Source organism: Falco peregrinus, chromosome 5 (genome assembly GCF_023634155.1).
Source record: "Falco peregrinus isolate bFalPer1 chromosome 5, bFalPer1.pri, whole genome shotgun sequence".
In the NCBI taxonomy this organism is placed as follows: domain Eukaryota; kingdom Metazoa; phylum Chordata; class Aves; order Falconiformes; family Falconidae; genus Falco; species Falco peregrinus.
Window position 1 is genome coordinate 28,237,037 of NC_073725.1, and position 27,420 is coordinate 28,264,456.

At 41.4% G+C, this 27,420-nt stretch overlaps 1 protein-coding gene across 2 annotated transcripts in view; it reads right to left on the reverse strand.

The window, feature by feature from the left end:
• CNTNAP2 (contactin associated protein 2) overlaps window positions 1-27,420 on the reverse strand; it is a 1,162,992-nt gene that overhangs the window by 352,610 nt on the left and 782,962 nt on the right. For both annotated transcript variants that reach the window (XM_055806132.1, XM_055806133.1), the window contains one exon: window positions 5,718-5,918. In XM_055806132.1, coding sequence (XP_055662107.1) covers window positions 5,718-5,918 — 201 coding nt within the window. The remainder of the gene's footprint in view (window positions 1-5,717; window positions 5,919-27,420) is intronic.

The window sequence follows — 27,420 nt, forward strand, 5'->3', positions numbered from 1 at the left end:
ACAGCTCTGGGAAATGAGAGACTCACAAATGTGCTGAAAACAGCAGCCCTCCTCCCTTCAGGCTCTCGTTCTCAGGGCGAAGGGAAGAATTGCAGAACCAGCATGCCGTTCCCTTCTCACTTCAGAGGCTGAGATCAGTGGCCCATGGAAAATTTCATACTGAGGAGGTCACAGGCAGGAGTTACTAGGAAGTCTAATGACAACAGTGGATGAAGATACATAATTTTGTCAACTAACTTTTGGCATTCTATTAGTATATTGTATTACTGTCCTCTATATCACTTCGTTTCTTACAGCAAAGAAGGAAAGATCCTTCCTATAAAAGCAAAGTGATTCTATATCCTGCATTGCCTTTTTCCCTCTTACTAACCAGTGGGCATGAAAGTTCTCCAAGTTCCTTTCTGCAAATGAGGGAAAAGTCCCATCATCTCCCATACCAACTGGAAACTGTATGGACATCGAGAATGCAGAAAACAGCCAGCTTTCTGCATATACTTAATACTGAACATATCATTATCTTCTCAAAATGGAAGTTTCCAAGGAAACAAGAAGAAAAGAGGATATGAGAAATGTAAATGTGAAAGAGCAAAAAATAATTTAAAAAAGGTATTATTTTTTAATTTACATATACATGTACACTTATTAAATTTCAATTATGATCCATAGGCTTATCATTTCATTCATTTCTTGACAGTAATAGCTACTTGGATTACTAAGATCAAGCTTCAGTCATGCTAACAACTGCATATTCACAGAGGAATTCCTGTTCTACAAGATGTATTATCTAAATAAATAAATTTAAATAAATCTCCTTCTACGACAAGATGACCCACCCAGTGGACAAGGCAGTGTCTACCTGGGCACTGACACCATCTCCCACAGCATCTCCTGGAGAACCTGGCTGCTCCTGTCCGGGCCAGGGCACTCTGCACGGGGTTAGGAGCTGCCTGGAGGGCCGAGCCCAGAGTGCAGTGGGGAATGGAGCTCCATCCCACTGGCGCCGGGCACAGGGGGTGTCCCCAGGGCTCGGTGGCAGGGCCAGTCCTGATCAACATCTTCACCGATGGTGCAGACGAGGGGATGGAGCACACCCTCCATCAGTTGGCAGAGGACACCAAGCTGGGCAGGAGCGTTGATCTGCCGGGGGGCAGGGGGCTCTGCAGGGGCTGGGCAGGCTGGAGCTTGGGGCCAAGGCCACTTGGATGGGGTTCAACACAGCTCCATGCTGGGCCCTGCCCTGGGTCACACCAGCCCCAGGCAGCTGCAGGCAGGGGGCAGGGGAGCTGCTGATGGGAAAGGGCCTGGGGGGTGGCCAGTGGCCGGCTGGCCATGAGCCCCCACTGTGCCCAGGCCAGCAGCAGCCTGGCCTGTATCAGGAACAGTGTGGCCAGCAGGGCCAGGGCAGTGACCGTCCCCCTGTACTCAGCACTGGTGGGGCCGCACCTGGAATCCCATGTTCAGCTTGCAGCCCCTCACTGCAAGACAGTCACAAAGGGGCTGGAGTGTGTCCAGAGATGAGTAGGGGGCTGGGGAAGGGGCTGGGGTACAAGGCTGATGGGGAGCATCTGAGGGCACTGGGGGTGTTGAGTCTGGGGGGGTGCTCAGGGAGGACCTTCTCACTCCCTACAGCTGCCTGACAGAGGCTGTGGGCAGTGGGGGTTGTTCTCTTCTCCCAGGTTACAAGCAACAGGACAAGAGCAAATGGCCTCAAGTTTCACTAGAGGAAATTTAGATTGGATGTTAGGAGACATTTCTTCACTGAAAGGATGCCCAAGCATTGGAACAGGCTGCCCAGGGAGGTGGTGGAATCGCCATCCCTGGAGGCGTTTAGAAAACACATAGATGCTGCGCTTAAGCAACATGGTTAGTGGTGGGCTTGGCAGTGCTGGGTTAATGGTTGGGCTTGATGATCTTAAAGGTCTTTTCCAACCTAAATGATTCTAAATAGACAATATAGACAATAAGAAGCATAAGCCCCATATTGACCTAACTGAAAAAGATAATGATAATAAAATCAAACAAATTGTTAAAATCATAGACAAAATCTGTATCAGTCAGGAACAGGACACAGATCTCCTTAGACTGTAGTTAACTGGCATAAAGACTGTGAGACAACTGCATGAACTGCAGGGTCCCTCCCTGCTTGAAAACAGCTTCCCCAGAAATTTACAGTGTACCTATAGCTTTATTGTTTATTGTGATAACATAGTGTATTTTCACAGAGGTGTCTGGGTTTGCACTTTCTTAAGAAAGTCTCCAAACTATTTCGACTAATTTTGTTTTTCTAATCATCCTTTGTAAAGGCTTGTAAACAGATCCTTAGCTCCAAACATAATTTAAATATATTGGGCTGCAAATTCAAAATAATAATAATAAAACACCAAAAAACCAAAAACCCCCAAAACTGTAAGGAAGGAAAATTGAATTTCAGATAGTCTTTACTTACTACTAGACAAGGACTGTTCATCCAGCTTTGAGCAGAACAGTGGAGTAGATGACCTACTGCAGTTCCTTCAAACCTGAATTATCCTATAGTCTTACAAGATTCTTGGTTTTGGGTATGTTTTCAGAAGTCCCTTATGATTTAATTTACATGGAATATCTTATTACTGGCTTCCTTCAGACTGAGTGGAAAGCCAATGGCTTTGTGACCCTGTAAAATCACTCTCAATGTATTGTTGGAAATGATTTTAATCAGTTCTCTGGGATATACATCTTATTTTTCTTGGATGAAAGCCCATGATTAAAAAAAAAAAAAAAAAAAAAAGGACATGGACCTGGAGGAATAAAAACTCAAAGTCTAAAACTCATAATAGAAGAATGAGAATTCTTAGCCTGTACAAACTACTCTTCGTGTGTGGCTCTCAAAGTACATGGCAATGAGAATTCTTTAACCACTGTGCCTGAAGCCAAAAAACCCCCACAACAAAACAGGTTTATTAATATGAAGACTACCCTCAAACACTGCATTTTGAAGCAGTTTACACTGTATACAAAAAAGTTATTTAAGCTATTATTAGCAGCAGAACATATATTAGTGCAACTGTATATGACTTTACCTTATCAGGAAATGCATAACTAAAAGCAGCAAAAGCTATAGTTCAGATGGCTACTTAATTACTTGCTATGAATAGATCAATAAACAGCTTTGAATTCTGATTTGTCTAAATATGTTAATTGAGCAATTTCTCCCTGAGCAGAGATGATTTTGCAAAATGCCATGATCCCCAAGAGAGAAAAATTTGCAAAAAGTTGAGTTGCTGCACTATTTTCTGAATTTTCTGTTCTCTCTGATGCAATTTTATACAAAAGGGCTAGTCTATTTTAAGTGGTTGATTGAACATCTGAAAGTTGTAACAGAAATGTTTCAACCTAGAAAAGCACCGGTGGTCAAGGCCACAAATGTTATCCTGATCGCAGGAAATCTATAGAGGTTTTACCACTGGCTTCAATACAACCAGGATTCCGCTTCCTGAGGAATACAGAAATGTAGATTTTTTAAAAATTTTTTTTTTCATTTGCTTGTGTGGGCACCATAATGCAAAAATTTATATAGAAAGCTCTGTGGTGGAAGAAGCCGTACAAGCACTTGGACTGGTGCTGTGAGATGAATAAGATGTCATATTTAGCAAATAAGGCAATCCTCCGGGGTGGGGAAAAAAAACCAAAAACAAAAACAGAAAGGTATGAAAAATTAGTTCCTTAGCTTAGAAGCATAGCTGAAACCAAGAATACATAGCTTAGAAAAAAAATGTATCGGTCTCTTCCTTATGAACACACAAGTCATTGCTATACTATATGTACAAACTATTACAGGTGTTATGCAAACACTACGGTGCAATTTTTTGTCACTGTCTAGCTTAAAATGCTTTGTTGTTTCTTTCTCTCACTTAAAGGAAAAAAACAAAGAAAATACAAAAAAAACCCCACCCCCCCCTCCACAAACAACCCATCTCAGAATATTTCCAGAAACCTACTTTCCAGACCAAAAAGCTGGCTTAGAAGGAGTTTCTAAGACAATTTGTCTTTCCATATAAAAGGTGAAAATGTGGAAAGGTATCTGCAAAATACACCCAACCTTTTCTAAGAAGCTTAAAAATGCAAATATCTGAACTGACTATTCCTTAAAGAAATCTTCAGTAAGTTATTATTTTGTGTGCTGCTTAATTGGTCTTTTAAATCTAGAAGCCAGGGCAAACACCTGCAGTTACAGTATGTATTTCTTTTATTATAATATAAATACATACTAACAAGTACAATTTGGTCCTGAAATAATAGTCTTATACATTTAGAGGAGAATCTAGAATCTAACCCTGTACTCTGTGCAAACGATGAGCTTTCTGTGAAAATTATCTCCAGCTCTGTTCCCAGGTGAATTCAACTTCTAAATACCTGCCAAAGATATATCCATATACTACCTTTTTGAAACATGCAAGAGGGGAGCTTGTATCCATCAGCAGAATCTAATCACAATACTTCTAGTTTATTAACATGATTCAGGATCCTATATGTTAAGGCCCAAGAAAGAAGAAATAATTTTCCACTTGCAGAGTCTCTGTGCTATGCTAAATTAAGCAAAATAATAGCAACAGAGACAAACCATGCATTAGAAATAGTCCATAAACAGCAGGGAGGAGGGAGAGGAGTAACAAGCATTACAGTATCTATTAACTAACGGAATGCTTATGGAAATAGGGATAAGATGCACATGCATGCCAAATGAATCCTTATCTGTAGCACCATAAGAAAATATACCAAAATAAATTCATGAGGGGAAGCAGTTTAAAATATAAGACTGTAAGCATCCAGCCATTAGTTTCATCTGAAATGCATTCTAATTGCTCCTATCACAATGAACTCATTTCACAACCATGAAAATGTGTTCTATGTTTCCACTTATAACCCAGTCTTTGTTCAGTACCATTAAGGATTTATATAACATCAAATGCTATCATACACAAGTAGAGCATAGAAGAAATACTGGGTGCATATTAAAAGATTTTCTAAAACGGAATTCCATCTTTATGTGCTGTTTTACTGATTCTGGAACAACTAATACTTTTGTCTTTATCAGTTAGAGGTAAGAGTTGTTGAGGAGGCGCATCCAGCAAGCGAGGATTAGTTCTAGGACTGTTCTCTTCCAGTAGAGTTACACAACAAAAGGAGAAACTAAAAATCAACCTACTTGTAGGCAACAGCACATCATATGTCTCACACAACCACATTACTGACCATGCCAATCTCTGCAATGTGTAAGGCAACCCACAAATACTCAGCGTCTGAGAAACCATTTCAGAAATATTAGTTGGAAAATTCCAACCCTCACTCAGCCAGTGCCCTTGCTGACTGTAGCATACAAAACCTGACAACCGGAAAACCAGGATAAAATTCAAAGCAATTTTTCAATGCCTCTATTGATTAAACTTTCAAAGTTACCCTTATTTACCAAAAGCACCCTTCCCGAAGGAGCAACAGATCTGAGAGAAGAACACAGATTTGCACTGCAACAAAATTCCTTTCAGTACTAAGCAAACAGCAAAATTTCCCAAGAAAACAATTTCTTCTGCATATTCAATTATTTCCCTCTTTGTGAACTTTGTGAAGGAGAACAAAGACGTATGTTTACTGAACGGACTGGTCTAACAGCAATACCTGCCGAATTGTTCAGATGAACGCCTTTAACACCGCGTTTAATTGATATGCCATTCTCAGCCTACCTGGTGTGTTCAGCAGCCGGGACATCTTGCAAGAATAGGAGACAAACTGCTCGCAGTATTCAGCGCTGCTGGTAATGGCAGAAATCTGGTCCATTGTTGCACTGTAGTTGAGCTGCAGCACAGATAACTTCTCCAGGCTGTTGCCTCCCACAGAAGTCTGCATTTGCAGATCATGGTACACAGTTGTCCATACTTTGTCCTCTGAAAGAGAGGGGAAAAAGACAAAAATTGGTAGAAGACAGACAGTGGAACTGAGTTAAAATAAATCTAGGCCTTTGACAAAAGATAAAAATATTCCGCGAGATGTCTTTTTAGGGGGTAGTGTGGATGAAGGGCACTGCACAGGAAAAGTTACCGCGTGAGAGCACAGTTCCAACCACCATGAGCCAATGAAAATAAGAAACCCTGATTGCCCTTGTAGTTTTGATAACCAATATACCGTGTGAAGAGACTTCCTTGTACAACTGGTGCTAATAGTGACATATGAAACTAATAAGGATTAACTTTGATCAGACATTGAGTAGAAGGACACAAGGCTGATGCACTAGAGATTCAAGGTTTCTATGTGAGGAAAATTCATTGTCCATGGTAAATTGCTGTGTGGGCTGGAAAGCAATGCTGCTTTGCAGTACTGTAACAAAAGGGATGCACCAGATTCTCATGTGATTACATCATTTAGTGATTAATACTGAAAACACTGTAGTTCATCAAGTTCATCACATTTTTTTACCCAAGCTGTGCTCCTTGGGTAAGCCAAAATTACTGCTTATTGAGACTTGACTATTTTACAATAGCGGTACCATACGGCCTCATCAATTGTGGTTATGGTATGGATATCAGTGTAAGAAATAACAGAAGCAGGAGACAATGGAAAAGCAAAAGCTTCTGTTTAGCTGTGAAAAGACAAAAAGAAGGGGGAAGGACAACCTCATCTTGGGGATGAGGAATATAGCAGCATTGGCTGAATCTCATGCCTAGTGCACATGCAGGAGGTGTGTAATATGCCGCCTACAGCAGACTGTATGCATTATATTGCTTTAAACTACTAAACAGCAAGTCAATGGAAGTGTCACTGTGTTCCATTTGTCAGCAGTTACCACAGGAGATTTAAGATGAGATATCATAATAATGAACAACACACTCCACACTCCTCTTGCTGGAAGATTTGTGGAAGTTGGGAGTTAGTTTAGAAAGGAAATAAAGAAAAGGCACAGAACTACTCCTGTTACAGACCAACTATTACTTTTTCTTAGAGGGGCATTCCACAGGAAAAATAAATAAATAAATAAATAAAAATAAAAAGAGTGAGAAAGACACAGGGTTTCAGAATCAAAACAATGAAGGTTTGGTTAGTATTAGTGACACTGTCTTCCTGTAAGAATACTATTCTATCACTTAGGTGTAAAGAACTTTTAAATTCAAGTTGACTAGCTCAGTGTGAAAAACAACATCTCAGCTGATACTACTCACATTGTCCATCCCAAATAGCCAAGGACTGAAACAGGTCAATCCTCTCCTGCAAATAAAACCTAGAAAATTCTTTTTTTTTTTTCTACAGACTACCCTTTAGCATAATACCACAAAGCTTCCTAAGAAGTGCATCAGGTTTTGTCACTACTATTTATCACTTGTAGTTCTTTAACATTCTAAGTTTTCCTGTTTGTTTTTTTTTAGATTTTCTTTCTGCTGTTTTATACTAAGTATAAAACTCTGTAGATACTCAGATTCTACTACTGACAGCCAAGTCAAAGAAACAAGCCTGGGACTTGGAACAGAAAATGTGGAACTTTAAATAGATCTGTAAGAATCTATCCTGGTGTCTTGAGCTGGCTTGCACAGAAGCCCTGTTCCCTGGGCAAGCTGGCCAGGCCTTTGACCCAGGTGGTTCAGCTGTTTCTGTAGAGCAACACCACTGACCACAGCTGTCCTTCCAGTGGTGGAGAGGTGAAAATATGCCATGCTGCTAACTTTGCTGTATTTATCACAAAAACAGATTCTCCAGGGAGATCATCCGTCAGTTTCAGAGAATACTAATTCACCTGACAGATGTGCCTTACAGCAATAAACCCCATAAAATGTAGTACATAGCAGTATGTTTTCAATTCATCTATGTAAATCTCATACCTGTTAACACAAATCTCTGAGTCATTCCAAAACTTATGTCCTGATATTGCTTTTCAGTATTTTAACTACATGAAAAGACTTTGATAAACTGAGGCATACTCAAATATGCTTCAGAACTTCCTCATCAAGTTCACAGAAATGTGCTTACATACACTGATGAGTTTTGGGTGTGACCCAGAGCAGTCATCTTTCCATGTCATCCATGTTTCCATTATTCCTATCTCCAGGACTCTGTACTCCGCCTTCTTCTCCACTCTTAATTTTCACTGCATAGTGTCAGGCTATTTTGGATTACATGGAGTCATGTGGACCCATGTGTTTCTAACCGATATGGTGCAAGTTTTTCTAATCAAATGTTCAGAGATAAGGTAAACAAAGCAGACGGATCCTCCATAGGGAGCATGCATCACTACCCAAATGAGATAAAATTCAGCAAGTGATGCAAGATGGTTATGACTTTAATATTCATAACCTTAGTCTAAAGCTCTACATCAAACAAAATACTATTCCTGCACCAAGATAAAAAGAAAAAAAGAAAAAAGAAAAAAAAGGCAGGGGAAAGGAAGAAGAGTAGTTCTTATTTCTGTATTGCTTTAATCCCACTGCCAGGTACCAAGGAAAAAAATTGTAATTGTCACCTGTCAAGTTGTATAGACAATATAACACAGTTTTGTTGAGAGCCTGGGATGGAAGCTTACTGCAGGTTCCTTTTCAAGAAAGGATTGCTATAGTTTATATGTTTACTCACAGCAGTGTCTCATTTTTGGCAGAAAACGCTGTACATGTAAGAGCTGTGACGTGTTAGTAAAGCATGTATTTGGCCAGTTAGAGCCTCATTTTGGACTTCGGAGCCAGCAAAGACTCCTAGACTAGCCATTCGGATGCCATAGGAATGTTGTTAGCAAGAAGAACTGCATTAGGTATTACATCTGTAAAGGGCGCTCCTTTTTGATACTGGATTCTGACCAATGCAGCCCTGACGCTTCCTCTCCTGGTGAGGCTGCTTCAGGCTTTACAGTGGGACACTGTACGAAACAAGACAGAAACATACGTGCAGATGGATCTAGGTTGCCTTTATGTCAGTCAAATGTATCCTCTGAACCACTTCAGGATCCTTCTGTTGAATTACAAGTACCGCTAACAGATAAAAGTTTGTTGCACCTTGTACTCTGTCTATTTATAAATACACAGATGTCCATAAAGACAATAACCATCTCTAGAAAAGCATCTCAGACTCTCCCTGCAGTCTAGAAGATGATGGGAGATTGATTAGGGTATGTCTGGAAGGAAATCTAGCTCCCATTTCACCTGTAACATATTGATAGACTGGCTCAAATGACTAATGAGCACTTGGTTGTAGTAAGGAAAAAATTACTGGCTTACTAACGCACAGGGCATGTAGGATAGAAGCAAGGGATGCGCGGAGGCTGACAATCCCTCAAAATTCAGCAAGCTGGCTTGTCCAAAATCTGGAAGCTGAAAGATCTGTGCCCACAGGATTGTGGGGCGCAAGTTGTGGCTGGTGTGCAGGAAGGAAGCTCCTTCTCTGGGTGAGGGATTTGACACTTCACACATTTTTTGGATTTAACTAAAAAGCCCTGTCATGAGGCACGGACTGAGACAGTCCAGAATGACAGGGTCTCTCCTCAGCTGGAAAAACACATTGACAGTATACCATGGACACAGCCAAAAATCCATCTTCCCTGCCCCTCAAGAGCAGGTGCCTGCATCTCAGTCATACAGTTATCCTGCTGGGATGGCCTTAAGGTGTCTGGGAAGGCTTAAAGGAGAAAGTTGCCAGGCAGGAATCTCAACATTATGTATTGCGTGCTGGTTACAAACTGCTTTTTCCCTTTTACTCTTAACTATTTGTTAATGTGATAGTATGTCCCATGGAAATCAACCAGACATTTATAGCTTGGAAATAACTCCAGCTTCTTCATGGATGGTTCCAGTTTCTCAGACACTGCTTGTTAGTGGAGACCATTCTTCAGAAAGATTGAATCCGTGACCTGCTTGCAGCCAGCCTCCCTTGCAGAGACGGTAATGAAGATAATTTGTACCATCTCAAATACCTGTATCATCACCATTTATGGAATCATTCCTATGTAGCTGAGAACAGAACGTGATAGTCATACCAAAATCTGCAAGAGAAGCTACCCCTCATTTTCTGTCAATAGCACACAGAAATCTCATGTAAGGTACATGGAAGTGAAAAATCTGTCCTAGTTAACTGTAATTTGATATATATTCCTGGCAATTAGAGCCACCAGAATATTGGTAGGAGTATTCCCCTAATACACTGGCAATTATTTTAAGAAATCATAATGTGGTTATTTCTAACCACAAGTGCTTATAGACAATTTGTCTGTCAGAGCTGCGTATAAGACTTCTGCACAAACACACTTACAAAGAGCAGACATCAATTAAGAATGATAATGCTGTTAAGTAGCATCATCTATAAAATATTCTATGTGCTCATAACCTTCGTTATTGAATTAAAAAGTATACAAAAATGAATTGATGTTGAGAGTAGTTACTAATAATTTAAGGATAACTATAGCATTCTCATATTTCTTTATTGCAGACGTATTAACAGGAAGTTAAAAGCTAATTCCTGGAGATAGCTCTTTACTGGACATATGATTTTTACCATCATCAGTCCATTTGTCACTTCAGATTACCGTAACGTGTTCTACAATATGCTACACTACAAATCACTTAGAAAACTATACAAGAAAGCCCATTTAAAAGTGGACTGCCTTCTAGAGAGGATAAAAATTACAATCATAGTCATCTCATTTTATGAGATTTCCAATTGTATTTTCTGGTAAGAACATAGTTGATATTTCAGTTTCTTTTGAATTGTGTGGGATGGTACCACAACAGTCATTAGTAATGTGATTAAACTAAGCATTTTTTGCAGCAATGTTCTAGGTACAAGACCTGGTGTATACAATTGATGTGGAGGAAAATTACAGTAGAGAGCACCCTCTGCTCCTTCCATCCCCCTTTTTTTTTTATCTCTAATGTGTATATATATATAAAAGTTTAAAACTATATATATTAATTTGAAACTAATTCTGCCATGGACTTCAAAGGAGCTGCAGTTGGTTTATAAAAATGAAAAATGTAGGTTCAATTGAAGTTAATGAGTATTTTGACAATCTCGTCTGATATTGGCAAATGTCAATTTTGCAGTAAAGTTACTCTGGTGATATGAGCTCTATTGCTCTCATCTCACTAATGTAGAAAACTGGGTTTAGATCAGAAAAATCCAATATCCTGAAGAAAAATAAAAGTAAATTAAGAGTGTTCTTATGGACTGAATTCTATAGAAATAAAAGTCAGTGAGTTTCTTAATCTATTTAGGTAGGGAATAGCATCAATCCCAAAATGTAATTCAACCATTCCTGCAGTAATTTTCTCCTTCTACTGTTCCTTTCATTGTTTCTTCATCAAGATAATAATGAATCTTCAAATTTAATTACCAACTACTGATTGCATATTTTCCTTTTTACTTACAGACATTGTCTTCTGAGACAATGAAGCTGTACACTTCCCCTTGTATTTATGTAGTCTCATTCGTAACGATTTAGCAAGAAGAAAACTCTTATTTTCTGGACATACCGTGATATCGAATGACATAAGTTGACAATATTTTAAAACATATGTAATAGATGAATCAGATGCTTTACAAGATACAGTGGAAAGAAGTGACCAAAATAACGTATTCAGGGAACCAACTCTTATCAAAGTGACAATCAAATGGCTGTTCCAACACAACTCGTCAGAAATCTGACGGGGTATTAATGAGGCAGAACTTGACTTCTCTGGATTACTAGAGATGATTTCCAGCCATTCAACCAGTTGTAGGTATGTAAAAGCTAATGCCAAGAGTATCTCAAGAAACAGAACACAGATCACTCCTGCATTCAAATAAAAAAATAAAATAAAAAAAAAGACTGTAGCAACACAAAACATTGTTATGCTAAGAACAGTGCCTGGGGGGAAAAGCTTAAATCAGATTTGGGCCCTAATGAACAAAATTACCTCATATGAGTGTTAATAGAAAGAAGAATTAAAAAATGATTACATATTGAAAGGAACAATAAATAATGAGACACAGTACAGCCATATGAAGGAGGACTTGGATCATTTAAGGGCCTAGTCTAACAGATGGCAGTTGCAGTTCAGTTTAGATTAAGGAACATTAAAGTCAAGAACAAAGGACATAAAGGAATTAACAGTACGGTTGTTTTCAGCATAGTGAACAGAATATGGGCAAGGGTTGGATTTTTTTTTTTTTTTCAGTTCAATAACTGAAGAATCGACAACTAATTCTACCTTCTGAGGACTAGACTAATCTATAACCTGGTATTATACAACTGGAAAAATCAAATGTGAGCGTCTGCCTTAAAGTGTCTTTCAGCTCATTTTATCATATCATGGCAGCATATGAACTTAAAACAAAACAGTTAGTGCCTGACTTTTTTTCTTTTACAAAACAACATAGCACAACTCTTTAGCTATGATTCTAAACAGCACTTCCTAGAATCACTGAAAAAAGGTACCACAGCTTCAAAAAAATATTTAAAGGCTATCTTGAAATAAAGGGGTCTTCAAAGCTTTCACTGCATTAGCTTGAACCTTAATAAACCATTTCCTGAACTATCTTGACTAAAAAATTAGATCAGTTTTAATTTCTATTCTCCTGAAGAGGCAGAAAGAAGACTAACGCAGGTCTCAACTGTTACCACTAAACAAACTTCACCTTTTTTTTCTCTCATCAGCTTTTGAGTGCTTGAATCCTTACATAGTCTTCACTGATCCAACTTAATTCTCTCAAGAACAATGTCCTCCACTCTCACATCTTGCTAACTCCTCTCCTTGGAAAGACAGGAAAAGGAATATAGTGCACTGAGGTAGCCTTTGGAATTATTTCATAATAAAAAAAATAATATTGGTGTGAAGCATTAAAAAAAAGACATGTTTTCATTAAGTACCCTGCTTCATTTTCAAGAACGTAGCTTCCTTTTGATAATGGCTTTTTGGCCATTTGCAACTGAACACTTGGAAAGAGAAATCTGGACAATTGCATTCCTAACCAATATTATTTTTCATTTTGCTTTCAGAAGGTGTCTCCGGATTGGAGAAGTTACAGTTCAAAGTTATAATGAACACTCCTGATAGTTTTTAAAAAATTTCATCATTATCCCAAATCACATCAGCCACACTTACATTTAGGAATCCCATTTGAAGACTGCCATGTAAACTTAAGCATGTTTTCCTGAGGCACTGCCTAACTACATAACAAACACTGCTATCATATGCAGTTTAGTGTAATATCATGTTTCTTGTGGTTTTGACATTTCAGCACTTGTTCATTAGGAAATTCAAACCCCACTGCCATTAGATGCTCCAAGATAGAAGAATGCAGTTTAGTTACGCTGTGACAGGCAATTTTGATGTCTTGATTGTCTCTGTTACTAATCTCTCAAATGAAGCATAACACAGAACTCCACAGTACATCACAGTACTTCAGCGATTTCATTTATCATAAAAAACCCATGCATTATTTTAAAACACATTCTATATATAGCTTTTTAGCAAACCTGTGGTTTGAAACATGACATTATGAGGAAAGAAAAATCTAATTAGACTTCATGTTAAAGTAAGCATCTTTAATGAAGCCAGTTTAAAAGTTTTTCCTTGTGTGGATGTTGTGATCTGGTTCTATCTCAGTCAACTCATAAGGTAGAAGAGAGAAATCATAATTTATTATGCCAAATTACAGAAAAAGGCATAGCTTGGTCCTAAGACAAAAGTCCCACATATAAATAGTAAATGTCACAAGTTTAATTCTTTTAATGAAAAAATTAAAATTACTATAAGAGTGAGGAATAAAGATCACACTAGACTGACAAGAAACTTTCAACCTCCAGAGATTCTTGAATGTGAAATTTTTCACTTCCACATAACCAAACCATGTGACCTCTTTCCCTCTCATCTCAGGAGCTACACAACCATCATTAAACACACCCTAACTCATTGCAGGGGACACTACTTCCACCTGAAGGGACAGAGTGCTTTTATACAAGTGGTTCTGTTAAGGAAACACAAATCAGCATCCTCAGAAACTCCAACTATCCTTGCAGTCTGCATCCTGTGAAAGTAGTACCTGAAGTGTCATATACCTCCAACAGTGCTGTGCAGAAACACTCCAAGAAACCCCAGTGTTGTACCAGCTGCCTCGTGGCTTCCTGCTAGCAGATATCCAACAGATTCTTTCTAGTGTCAGCAGGCATAGGATTCATGAGAAGAAAGGCAGAGAAATGTGTATTTCCATAAACCTGTTTCTCCTGCTTACTCTTTTTATGCATTCATAAAGAAGTCAGATCATGCACAGAAACGACCACAGAATTTGGAGAAGAGGGAGAATTTTTGAAAATAAAGATGCTTTACTAAGTCTAATATTGCTTTCCTTTTTATTGAAGGCTTATAAATACTGTCCCATCTACTCCAATAATACTCAGAACTAAAACACTACCTATTAACATATTCAACATATATTTCATTATGCAGAGATGATATATTTTAAATTACTATTTCTGAGAAGCCAAAACAATTGTGACTGTGCATAGTTGGACTTCGTAGCTTGGCTCCATGGGAACTGAATGGCTAAGTGGTTTGGTTCCATCCTTATCAGGGAAAAGATTCATTACACCATCTCTGCTTCTACTGAGGTTTCAAGTATAGACAGAAGCCATCCATGACAACAGCTAACTGCTTTCCAGAGCAATGAGAAATTTTATTTGCAATGAAACACCTCAATTCACAAGAGACAGCCTGATATTTAGAGGTTATAGAGAATACTATGCTGGATCAGACAAGGTCCCACATGTGATCAAGTGGATTACTGCAAAAGCTTCCCCAAATGCTCCAGCATATTCGGTCTGGGCCTGCACTTTGGCCTCCCTCCATGACTCTTCTTTACACATACATCATCTTTTCTCTAGGCAAGTACACTCGCATTTCATGCAGCTTTACTGGACATTTAGCTGTTTGACTACATTTTACATAGCACTTTAAAGGATTTCTCCATCATAATATAAAAATATGACATCTGGAATAAAATATCTAAGTCTCAAGTGGAAGTACTGACTGTAATGGAAACCATCTAAATATTAACAAGTTTCCTATTTATTTTATTAGCTATCCCCATATTTAGCAAATAGAAAGTTGACTTCCTTGAGCAAGAAAAACAAATGATACCATCTTTTATAATCAGGCAACCTTCTGATTTCTAGAGATCTCTGTAAACACAAGAATATTAAATTATCTATGGATCAAATTAAACTAATGACATCCAAGAGGTCTCTGAAGTTTTTCTTGCCTAACAGACATGTATTTATTTAGACTTCAATATTCAGTTTTAGAATTTCCTACACTATGACAAATTATCCTCATCGTTTAACTTCAAATATTATCCACTACAGAAGATGAAATCCATTAACCAAACACTGAAAATTTATGAAGACTACTGACTTCACTGCATACTGTGTAGCTACAGAAATCCATCTGCTTGCAGACTTCCAAATGCAGCTCTGAAACTTGCACGACAACGTATATTTATTTCTTCTATACTATCTGAACAATTCCAAACATGTACGCATAAAAAATTACATGCAGAAAGAAACCAGTGAACGCACAAAAAATTCCCCAATTAATTCAATGGACCAAAGGTTTCATTGTACTTCTTCAACAAACTTGTCCACTAATTAAGAAGAACAATAAAAAGACAGAAGAAGACAAGGAAAGGGAAAGGGAATGGAGGGGAGGAGAGAAGGAGGAGGAGAAGAAGAAAAAAAGGAAAAAGAAAGAGCAAAAAAGGAACAAAAACCCTCAACAACAAGGTACACAGTGCATGGGGTGAAAGGCTGGATGAATGGCTCAAAGAGTTAGTAGTGCACGGGGCAATACCTGACTGGTGACCAGTCTCCAGTTTATCGGGGCTCAGTTCTAGGGCCAGTTCTCTTCAATATTTGTATCAGTGATGTGGATGCAGGATTTGCAGAGGGCTCTGGATAGACTGGGGCAATGGGCAATCATCAGTGGCATGAAATATAACAGGACCAAATGCCGGATCCTGCACCTGGGAGGGAGTAAAGCCGGCCACAAGTACAGGTTGGGAGAGGAGTGGCGGGGGAGCAGCCCTGCAGGAAGGGCTCTGGGGGTGCTGGCTGACAGGAGGCTCAGCAGCAGTCAGCAGTGTGCCCTGGCAGCCATGGGGGCAAACCCCACCCGGGGGTGCACCAAGCACAGCATCACCGGCCCGTCCAAATGGGTGATCATCCCACTGCATTTAGTGCTGGGGCGGCCTCACCTTGAGCATTGTGTGCAGGGCCCCCCCCCTCATTTAGGAAGGCTGTTAAGGTCCTTGCATGTGCCCAAAGTAGGGCACCAAAGCTGGTGAAGGGCTGGAAGGCATGTCCCATGTCCTCTGTGGAGTAGCTGAGGACTCTGTGTTCGTCTAGTTTGGAGGGAAAGCAGCTGAGGGGCGACCTCACTGCTCTCTACTGCCTGAGGAGGGGACATGGAGAGGGAGGTGCTGAGCTGTTCCCCCTGGCACCCAGCGCCAGGATGCCCGGGAATGGCTCAAAGCTGCGTCTGTCAGGGGAGGTTTTGATTTGACATGAGGAAATATTTCTTTATCAACAGGGTGGTCAGACCCTGGGACAGGCTTCCTGGCGAGGTGGTTGATGCCCCATGCCTGTCACTGCTTAAGAGGCATTTAAACAATGCCCTTAGTAACCATGCTTCAACTTTTGGTCAGCGCTGGGAAGCGACCAGGCAGCTGGACTCAATGATTGTTGTACGTCCCCTCCAACTTCAATATTCTCTTCTCTCGTCATTTTCTTCCTACCTCCTTTCCCTACCAGCACGGGCTGAGGAAATCTCTGCTGACATTTCTTCCCAGCCCTGCCCCAGCAGAAGGGATTGAATGGGCAGTCGTGTCCCAGCCTGGGCATTGCCTCTGTCACCTTGTGGGCAGGAGGCACCGTCCCTCCTGGGGGGGGTAGAGCTTTGCATCGCCTCAAGATCGTTTGACCATCCAGGCAAATTTGCAAAGAGCAGGTGTGGCGGGCGGTTTGTGAAGGGGTTCTGTGTTCATCCAGTTTCACTGGGTTTCCACAGAATGGCAAAACTCCCCATCTCTGACCCTGGGGAGGCTGAGACCAAGGCTTCAGTCTGAAGGAGGACATGCTCCTCGACGGAATAGCTGCAAAGCCTTGTGAGGTGAGCAATACCTGCTCATTTCCCCATGGATTTTTTATCCTGCTTGTACTCATTTTTAGAAATGCCTGAGCTGTTTTCCTTGGAAAAACAAGCTAAACCTCAATATCCTGAGAACAGCAGTACTCCCTCAGAGCAGACATCCACGGCTTAATGCTCTTGTCTCCAAAGTGGCCGACCATAAACATCATTAAAAGGAGAGCCCACGAGCAGTGCAGGTCTACTTGTGCCAGGGTCCTGGGGGTTCTCATAGGCCTTGGTGGCTAAGACTGGCCTCCCCTGGGAACCCCCGGCACCCCCGTCTCCTGCCAAGACTTGCGATGGGCAAGTGAGCAAGAGTGTCAGGCTGTTCACTTCTGTTCCTGGCGTTTACTGTAGGTTGAAAAACAACCGTGAGACTCTAATTTGCCTGAAATGCCAGGGATTTCTTGGCTCCAAAAACACCTTCAAGGGCACAAATAACAAAGGTTACAAGTGGAAACAGGATTTTCTTTTATTCTTCTGAATCTGTTACAGAGCCGATGCTCAAAAGCATTAAGACAACGCACGTGTGTAGCCAGGAGCAGGCTGGTGCATCCCTCAGTTCAGCTGGAAAACCCATCCCTTGCAGCCTGGCATGGGAAAGGCACAGAGCCACAGAGAGGAGCAGCAGGGACACAGGCCAAGCAGTGCCTGCTTGCTGAAGAGTGAGAGCTTCATGAATGAGCCCCAGGACCGACCATGCACAAAAGAATAAGAATAATAGCTGAGGTGCCATGGGGTATTTCCCAAAGTATGGCCTGTACTGATGACAAGCACACTTTTTTCCTTTGGAAACATGCTCCACCACTGTTCTTCTTGGCCAGGGATGCATGGAAAGCGCTCTCATGCCTGCCCTGCGCTTGCCTTGCACATGGGGAGAGCTGGAAAGTGGCAGCTCCTGATGGGGCAGCGAGCCTGGAGCCCGGCCAAGCGGAGGCTGTTTGGCACCAGGCAGAAGCCCAGGGGAAAGGGAGCCGAGGGCAGAGCAGAGCTGGCTCCTGCCAAGGCTTGCGATGGGCAAGAGAGCCAGAGCGCCAGGGCACGGGGGTGCCTCGGGGGTGCGAGGGCAGCGGGCAAGAACCTGGCCGAAAGGGCCCCGAGGAGCCCTGGCCGGGGGCTGTGCTCAGTGCTACCGAGGAAAAGCAGCAACCTGCGGGGGCCACGCTGGGGGCCCCCTGGGAGCCTCGAAAGCTTCCTCCCCCCGCATGCGGGGCACGAGGCCACCTTCGTGGGGCACCAGCAGCAGGCACCTGGCCAGAATGGCCCAAAGGAGCCCTGGCCAGGGGCCCTGCGCGGTGCTGCAGAGGCAGGCAAAAAACCCCGGGCAGGGACACTTGCTCGCCCACCGCGGGGGAAAAAAAGCCTTCCTCCCCCCAGCTGCGGGGCACGAGAGGCCACCTTCGTGGGGCACCAGCAGCAGGCGGTGACCTGGCCCGAGGGACCACAGGAGCCCTGACAAGTGGTCGCGCTCAGTGCTGCAGAGGAAGGCAAAACCCCCCCGGGGGCCAGTGCCAATGTGCCCCGGGGGAAAATTCCTTCCTGACCCCAGGCAGCGCTGGCGATCGGCTGTTCCCTGAGCACGTGAGCGGGACCGGCCTCCTCGTCCCACGGGCCGGGCACGCCTCCCGGGAGATGCCCCAGCCCTCTTCTCCCTCAGCCCGGAGCCACCTCAGGGGCTTCCAAGAGTGACCAAACACCACTGGCCTGATCGACCTGGGGAGACAAGAATCCTTCCTGTGCCCGGCAGGGCACCAGTGGGTGCTCCAAAGCTCTGGGACCCCTGGCAATATCTCTGCATCCCTCATTTCTTATGGCTGCTGCCCCTGGCTCCACAGGGGATGAGGATGGTGAGCTCTGCAGCTCTCCTCAAGGAGGCATTCCCTTGGTGTTGCCATGGCTGTCCAGCTGAAAACGCCTGATACCCTTGGGCACCTCCCAGTATTGGTGGTTCTTCTTATCTCCAGCAGCCTCATTCAGTGTCCCCCAGCCTTCCTCCCTGAGCTCCCAGGGAATCCCACCGGCCCCTCCAGGCCTTCCTCTCGGGTGTCTTCAGGCCGGTGCCAGGCCAGCTCTGGACAGGGGACACAGGACGAGGCCCCTTTTGTACTCCCCCGGGGCACTGTGACTGCTGCGTTGCCAGGTGACAGCACTGTGACACGGGGGTGACACAGCCCCCCGGGTGCCACCCCATCCCGCGCCCAGCACCCCTGGGAGGAAGGGCTTTGGGGTGCCGGCCCGGAGGCAGCCCCTGTGCCCAGCAGGCCTGGGGGCTGTCCCTGCCCTTGGTGGCCATGCACGGGGCACAGCTGCTGGGAGTCCCTCTCCATCCATCTGGACAGCCAGACTGTGCAAAGGGCATTTATGCCAGTCGCGTTCCTTTGGATGGGGGATGTGAGAGGGGAAAGACGGGCTTGTGGTTCCCTCTGCATGGACTCTGCAGGGATGCAGAGGGCACATGCAGGATTTCCTCACCACTCCTTACCAATGCACCAGGGGACATTTGCTCGTGCCCTGCTTGTGGTGAGGTCATCCTCTCGGAAAGTGAAGTCCCACATTTGTTCTGTTTCTTGACCATATTTTTCCTTACATTTCGAAGTGGTCAGGCCCTGGGACAGGCTTCCTGGCAAGGTTGTCAATGCCCCACGCCTGTCATTGTTTCAGAGGCATTTAGGCAAGGCCCTGAGCAACCATGCTTTAACTTTTGGTCAGCCCGGAGATGGTCAGGCAGCTGGACTCATTACCCATTGTACAACCCTGCCAGTTGAACTATTCCAGAAACAAACACACACAAATTACCCAAAGAGAAAAGGAGTACATACTATGAATAAAAGTGCTGATAATTTTAATTTTTAGTTCTTACAGAACTGTTTCAGAGAAGGTGAAACTTATGCATTTCAGTAGAGCTGCAGTTTTTGCCCCACTGTAATCCATGAATATCTTCTTAATGAGTTAAATTTCACTAAATACTGAAACTGGATATTTGAGGAAACTGATTATAAGATAACTATCTTCCATTATCAATTCAAGAATTAACACTAATACAAGTTTCTAGACAGAAAGGTGGCTTTGATTTATAGCATTTTTATACCATGAAAAGAAGATCCTTTCCCAAAATTAAAGCCACGTAGAAAAAGTTCTTTGCACAACTGGCATACACATGGCCAATACATAAATTCAATAAGCACCACATTTGCCAAAAAAAAAAAGGTCAAAAAATTAATAATTCTAAGATTTCACTAATAACGGAAAATCTTTGCAATGCATACAGCAGAAGTAGACTGTCCAGTTTTCTTAAAAAAACTGGACAATCAACTGTCTTTTTTAAAAAAATTCATTTTATTCCAGTCACTTGGGAAATATTTGCTCATGCATAAGGATGTGGTGTAAATAAATAAAAAGTAAAGATCCTTCTATTTTCTTTAAAAAAGAAAAAAACACCAAACAAACAAACAAAAAACCCCCAGAAAAACAACTACCTACAAGAAACAAAAAATTAAATAAACCCCAACATTTTTTCAAGATCCCAAAAGAAAGACCATTCTGAGAGAACAGAGTACCTCAAGAAATGCAGGAAGTTGGTCCAGGATTTAGGGTTACTTTTTTTATTGCTCAAAAAGAACACAGGCAATACTGATGGTTGCTCCACATGTAATCTCATTTGTGAATCTGAAGAATAAACTTACAGACCATATGAAGGAGAATTATTGAAAAGTGGAAAGTGAAAAGGCTTAATATTGATATCAGTTTTAAAACATTAGTTCAAAATACAATTGAGCAAAGTGTTAGCAACTAAGTTAATAGCAGACGTTTCCCAGGCTGACACGGACTGGAAACAAAAGGGCAGGGGAGGCGAGGAAGTAATTCCATGGGATATTAGATAATATCTTTGTTCTAGCTACATCTTCAAAAAATATTATTTGATATGAAAATATTAAGATCTAATCTTGAAAAATTGTCTAGGTTTGGCACTTAGTTTACCACTAAAAGCCCTAAGATTGATTAGTAACTTCTGCCTAGCAAGAAGGCTGAAACAGCAGTTCCTTTAATTTGATTCTTCTGTCTCCGATTTAATGAAAAATGTGGTTGCTAGTCCCTGGCATCTGCAGCACTTCTCTTCCACTGCAGATGCCACAAAGCCCTGCAAAGCATTTGAAAGTGTAGCCTGCAAAACAGCTGGGCATCAAGTAACATGGTTCTAGTATTAAAATGACTGTTGTACCAAAAATGCATGACCATTATGGCAAAAGTGTCAGGCAGAGATAAAACAACTACTCAGAACTCCAGTACACAGTGGTAGAGATTGCTGAAATCAGTGTCAGAAGACCCCTCTGAATATTTCTAAGGAACCTCAGTTATGCAGTGTGACAGCCAAGCAAGCAGTAGATGTATGCCAGTGCACAAAGCCAGCTCCTGAGCAAGGCCTTTTGCTAGTAACAACTCTTGATCAGAAATTCTTGTGAGCCTGCCCTATCGTACCTGCTCTGTCTAGCAGACGTCAGTCATCTCAATTGCCTCAGCACAGCTCTTGGTCAGCATCCAGCTGGCTCTGCTGTTTGTTCATTAGACACTTACTGTACAGCACAAGTCAGAGTAATCATTACCGCATAGTTCTGTGGCAATTACCAGAACAATATTAGCAATGCAGCATCTTCAGGTACAAGCCAATGCTTCTGACAGAAACAGATTTGGTCTGGACCCATGAGTAGGAAGTGCAAGGGGGAGAACTCTGCATGCTCTGGCTTTGGAGAGCTAATCAGCTTTGCATTTTAACTCCCCCCAGCTGCCTGCCAAGCAGTTTCTGTGGAATACCCACACCTCCATGAGATCACAAATTCCTCTCCACAGACTATTGCTAGAAAAAAGGGAATCCAGCTGAGTAGCAATGGTCCTAGATCTCTGATACAGTAATTTACACCATTGCCACTTGCAGTTGTTTTGTAACAGTATTTTGTCCTATTACCAGTGACAAACCTATTCAATTTTCTTTTATGACTACTGACAGGTTTATTCCACTGTAGTCAGACAATGCTGGTCTGAAAGAAAATCTACGGAGATTTTCATTTGTGATGCACAAATGCATCCCAAAGTGGAGAAAAAAAGCTAGTTACTTAGAAATATCTCGAGGTTTAGGATACTGCTTTGGCAAAAACCACAATAATAATTTTTGGAAGGGAGTAATTTATTCTCACTGATTTTCTTAAATTGCTTACTATTGAATGCTTCAGTTAGTCTCATAAATCTCATCTAGGTTAATGTAAGATCATTACCTCAATAGTTCCCACTCAGGGAAGCATGTCCTGACACATACTAGATAAAGCCAATTATTTTCAGCTCCCTGAAAATAAGAAAGCTTGGGCTTAGCAAATAGAAAAACCTCTAAAGCAGGAAGCATAAAAAGGACATTAATTCTGGATCATAAACATGAACTCTAAACACACGAGAAGCAAACACAGACCCCTAACATGACGTGGGAATACTTGGCTTCCAGTACATGAGTGGAGGGAGATCCTTACACTTTGCAGTTGAGACTCTCTAAAACAAGAGACCTGCTCTGCATAACCCGCAGGTTTCTGTTCCAAACAAGATAGTTTGCTCTGTGGAAGTTCCCTGGCTGTAGTTGTTCCCTACTCACTGCACAAGGTCTCATGGACTCCTCCTTATCTTTTGCCCATTGGCTTAACTCTGCTCATTAAACCATGTGCAATACTATCATTAGTTTGCTTTTAAGTTGTAACAGATTTATTTCAATCATTCTTCGCTTTCTGATGCTACAGAGCAAGTGAGAATCTCAGTAGGCTGCAACCAAACCTGGTTCTGAGAAAATCCTTCCTTGATTTTCATGGATGTAAGCAGATTCTTCATAGCATCTTCTGATGGCTATATTTGCAGATGAAGTGCTGCTTTCTGTGGCTTTGGAGATAAAAAATGGCCAATTCCCAGATGATCCCAGATTTAAGTCCTTTTTGCCCTTATTGCCCTCACCCTAGAGTCTGTTTCCCCAGTTCTATCTGCCTTCTACCATGCGGAACAGAGGCAGAAGTTTATGTATGAGCTTACAGTATATTCTGATGCTATCCTAAAACCTGTACTAACCACCCTTTCTGGAAGTTAATAAAAATATTGTCTGTAAATCCACGTCACAGTTATTGCATGTTTGTTTTCTTTTGTGGAAAAGCACTAAGTGATAATTTCTAAGTGATAAAATGCACACCTGTACAGAATCTTGGGATTTAGTAGGAATGTTCCAAGACAGTCTTCACACAAACTCTCCAGAACATTGCAGACTGACACACCTACACAATCTGCACTAACTTGTTAGTAAGTCCTGGGAAAGTCATACTGGACACCTCCTGCCAGTGTGGGGAAACTGCATCAGCAGTTTTTATGTATGTGCAGATCAAAATGGATGTCTACTGCAATTTATTCATTGCTCAAAAAAACCTTCTGTTTGCAGAAGATTACAGGAGGAAGCAAGAAGGCCTGGCTTCCTAGCAGCAGTAGTGACAACAAAGCAAACCTACCCTTCTAGGTAAATCAGTTTAGAGAATTACGCATCAGTGTGCGGCACAGCACCCTAAATACTGGTTGAGAATTCTAGAGTGGAATGTGTCCCTCTTCTCCCTTTTTAAATGTGTCTGTAATCTTTTAATCACTTGATTATCTCAGTAATAAGTGAACTTAATACACCATTTGCTATCCGAACAGGACTTTAAATGTGTCCTCTAAACTAATCTGCTCTGTGATCTTCTAGTTACATTGATTTGAGTTTCAAAAAAAATGACGTGAGAAAGAATACTTAGAACAGGTAAGTGGTTTTCTTCCTAGTCTCACTGTGTCAACAAGACAAGACAGCACTAGCAGTTAGAAACAACCAGCTCTGAACAGGACTCGCTAAGAAGCCATTCTTTTAAGTATTGTTTAAAAACATATGAGAAAGTATTGCTGTGTACCAGAAATCCCCACCTGAAGCTACTAACTCGCATCTTCCAGGCTTTGACACAGTACAGCTGGATCACTGAGCTTACTTCTCAAAGTCCAAAGAAGCACAAACAAGCTTTCCCAGTGATGTAGGGCATAGGCAGAAACATACATACATCCCTCAACATGACTATCCACCCAAACAACAGAAGAACCCCATGGAAAATATTACCATACAAGTAAAATAATTTTTTTTAAAAAACCCAAAAACTTTTCCTATCATTTCATATGTAAAATAACTGCCTATCCTTAAGTCAATTAAGTGACCAAAAGCAGAAATAAAAGTTTTACAGAAAACACAGACTTTGTTTGGGCTTTCAGTAATGTTTTCTACAGGAGCTATTTTCTAGGGATAACTGAAGCATATTACTGGCCTGGAGCAGCTTGTGTTGAGTTCCTCACATCTCCAGTAGGCCATATGTAGGGGACTGAATCCAAAGCTAAATGCTTGCTTCTAACATTCACAGGAACATTTTAAGGCAGATGGTACCCTTCATCATCCTATTTCCATCCCTTTTTTCTTCTCCAGTTATAGACATATTTCTTGAAATACAGTTTTGCTGCGTCCTGCAATGCACAAGGAGTTCTAAAAAGATTTGTTGTTTTCTAATTTCTGTTCGGCTCAAAAGAGCTCAATTTCCAACAAATGAGGAATATTTTCTGATTGCAGATGACGTCAGGATTTTTTCCTCCTCCTAGACTAAATAATTTGCAAAAAAAAAAAAAAAATCTGCTTTATTTTCAACTACTATCACTCTCAAATGCTAATTTGTTCTTATTCTTTGAGGTCAGTGCATATTCGGTTGCCTTATGCCCCTAATATACGGATGTTCTGTGATGCTCGTGCTCCAGTTATGAGGGCTTGGAATACATTAAGAGGGCAACATGATATAGACTTTTATTCCTATATTCACTTATATGACACTCCACAGTTAGAGGCGGGACAGGAAAGGAGAAGGGAAAGAAACAAATCAAAGTACTCAGACAGTAGGAAGTGTTTCTATTACTTGGCAACTTGAGAAGATAACTTAGATGCCAATGATGAAGTTTGTCCTCTACTGAACAGAGCAAATCAAGAACCTTCTCCTGGGGGCAGATTTCACAAATTATTTCTTATTTTATGGTTTAGATATTTTCTTTGCAGTTGCACACTGGGCTAGCTTTTCACTTTCTACACACCCAAGGGCAAATGGAGAAAATACCTAGAGATATTCTAACATGATTTAGAATCATGTAATTCCAACATTATTCACTGCAAACCCTGACATTATGACACCACATTTTTGTTAGGACACGTTTTTGTTTAGTGAAGTCATTAGATGTTGATTCATACTCTGTTTTCCCAACAAATTCTACCTTTTTTATATTACAATGAGCCCTGAGATTAATAAAGCCTTCATGTCTATGTGGAGACTTTTTCTGGGGCAGTGTATTTTTCAGTTCTGAACACTGAAGTAATAAAAAACAATCTCACAATCACATGGGACTCACGTGTCCTTTTACCAGTAGAGCTGAGTAGCCTATAGTCCTTTCCTCTTCCATCCTTAACAGTCTGGCAATATGGCAAACTCAACATGCAGTCACAGAACACAGCCACTGCCTAGACTCTGTCATCCCTCACATCCAGATAATCCAAGTAACTGCCAAGCACAGGAGTGCCTACCATTTTTCAGTGTTAACCTGTGGCAAAACCAAACAAACAAAAAGAAAACCATCCTGACTTATTTCAGAAGGATTCCAGAAAGCAAGCTCAAGATGAACCCAGAGAAAGGCTGGTGATTATAGTCTGGGAACTGATTGAGGCCGAGTGGAAAGTTTACGTCCAGCTGGAAAAACAATCATGATCATCTCTTCACCAGCAGTCAGCACTGTGCTCCACAGCATGGAGAGGAAAGGCACTAGCCAAATTTGTTGATATACAGTTAAGTACCACAAAAATCCTTTTCGCAAGAAAGCCAAATTTGACATAAATTAAAAATAATAAAAAAGCTGAATGCAAAACCAAATGATGTACCAGTGAAACCTGGAATACCAAGGGCGTGCATTGTAAATAAGAACAGATGAGAAAGATAATCAATGAACTAAAACCGAGATGCAGGATGTTTCAGCCTACTTGGCAGGCTGAGACATAAACATAGACTGCTCTGTCTCCAGAACTCTCACGGGTCTGTTATTTTACCCTAACACCAGATGGATGAACTCGCCTTAGGAAGAAAGTCTGCCATCAGAGATGCTTCTCCAGACATGATCCCCTGACTCTTCAACGACTAGCATTTTCCTTATCCCTCAGTATCTTTTCTCCCCTCTGTATACTGAGAATCTACCTTGATAAGCCAACTGACCAAAACCAGTGTCTTAAATGGCTTGGTGCTTTTGCTCTTCCCCCCACACCCTCAACTCTGAAACAACAGTCTCAATCCTTCTTAACTATTTGTTCCTCTTTTTACCTCTGAAAACCGCTTTAATTTGCCAATGTGTCTGACAGACTCATTAAAAACAAAGCTCTACAACTGAAGGAAAAGTGTGTCAGAGATGCTGTTAAAAAAATAAAAAGTTCAGGTCACATGCCATATTTGAAACACTGAAGCCATTTTTCCTTCCTGTATTTTAGGTAACAGACTTCCAATACTGTATTAGAAGCCGCCTGCAATGGGATTGCACTGGGTGAGGTTTCTATACTTTAGTTTACATGCAAAGCTAACCATTGCCCAACGACAAAATTCTGTTTACTGCTTTCAAATGTATGCCAACCTATTCTATTTGAGTTAATAACTAAAAAAACCCACTAATTCTTTTCTCTATCAAACAGGAGGATCTACACAAAGAAGAGATCTTTACTTTTATTTATTGAATTAAATTGCTCACAAATTTGTTTCACATGCACTTAAATATATCTGTATGAATAAAAGTTTTGGTACCTCGAAAGTTCAGTTATCAGGCAAAATGTCTCATCTGAAAAACTAATTATACAGATATGTGCAATAGAATTAAACATTTACCACTGCTGGGGCACTTTTCATCAGTATGAGTGATGGATGGCACATTTATATTCATGCCATATGTTTCTACATATGTCATAGTAAAAAGCACTCCAGTGACCCACTATTTACAAAAAGAAGACAGAAAAATCACAGGATATGACAGTTATGGTTGTTTAATGTCTACTCACAAAGTCATTGCAGTAATTATTACATGTGCCACTTCGGTTAAAATAAGCGAAGGGAGAGAGAACAGAGGAAGGGGGAGAGTGGCTAGAGAAGCCACCCTGTACGTTTGACCTTAA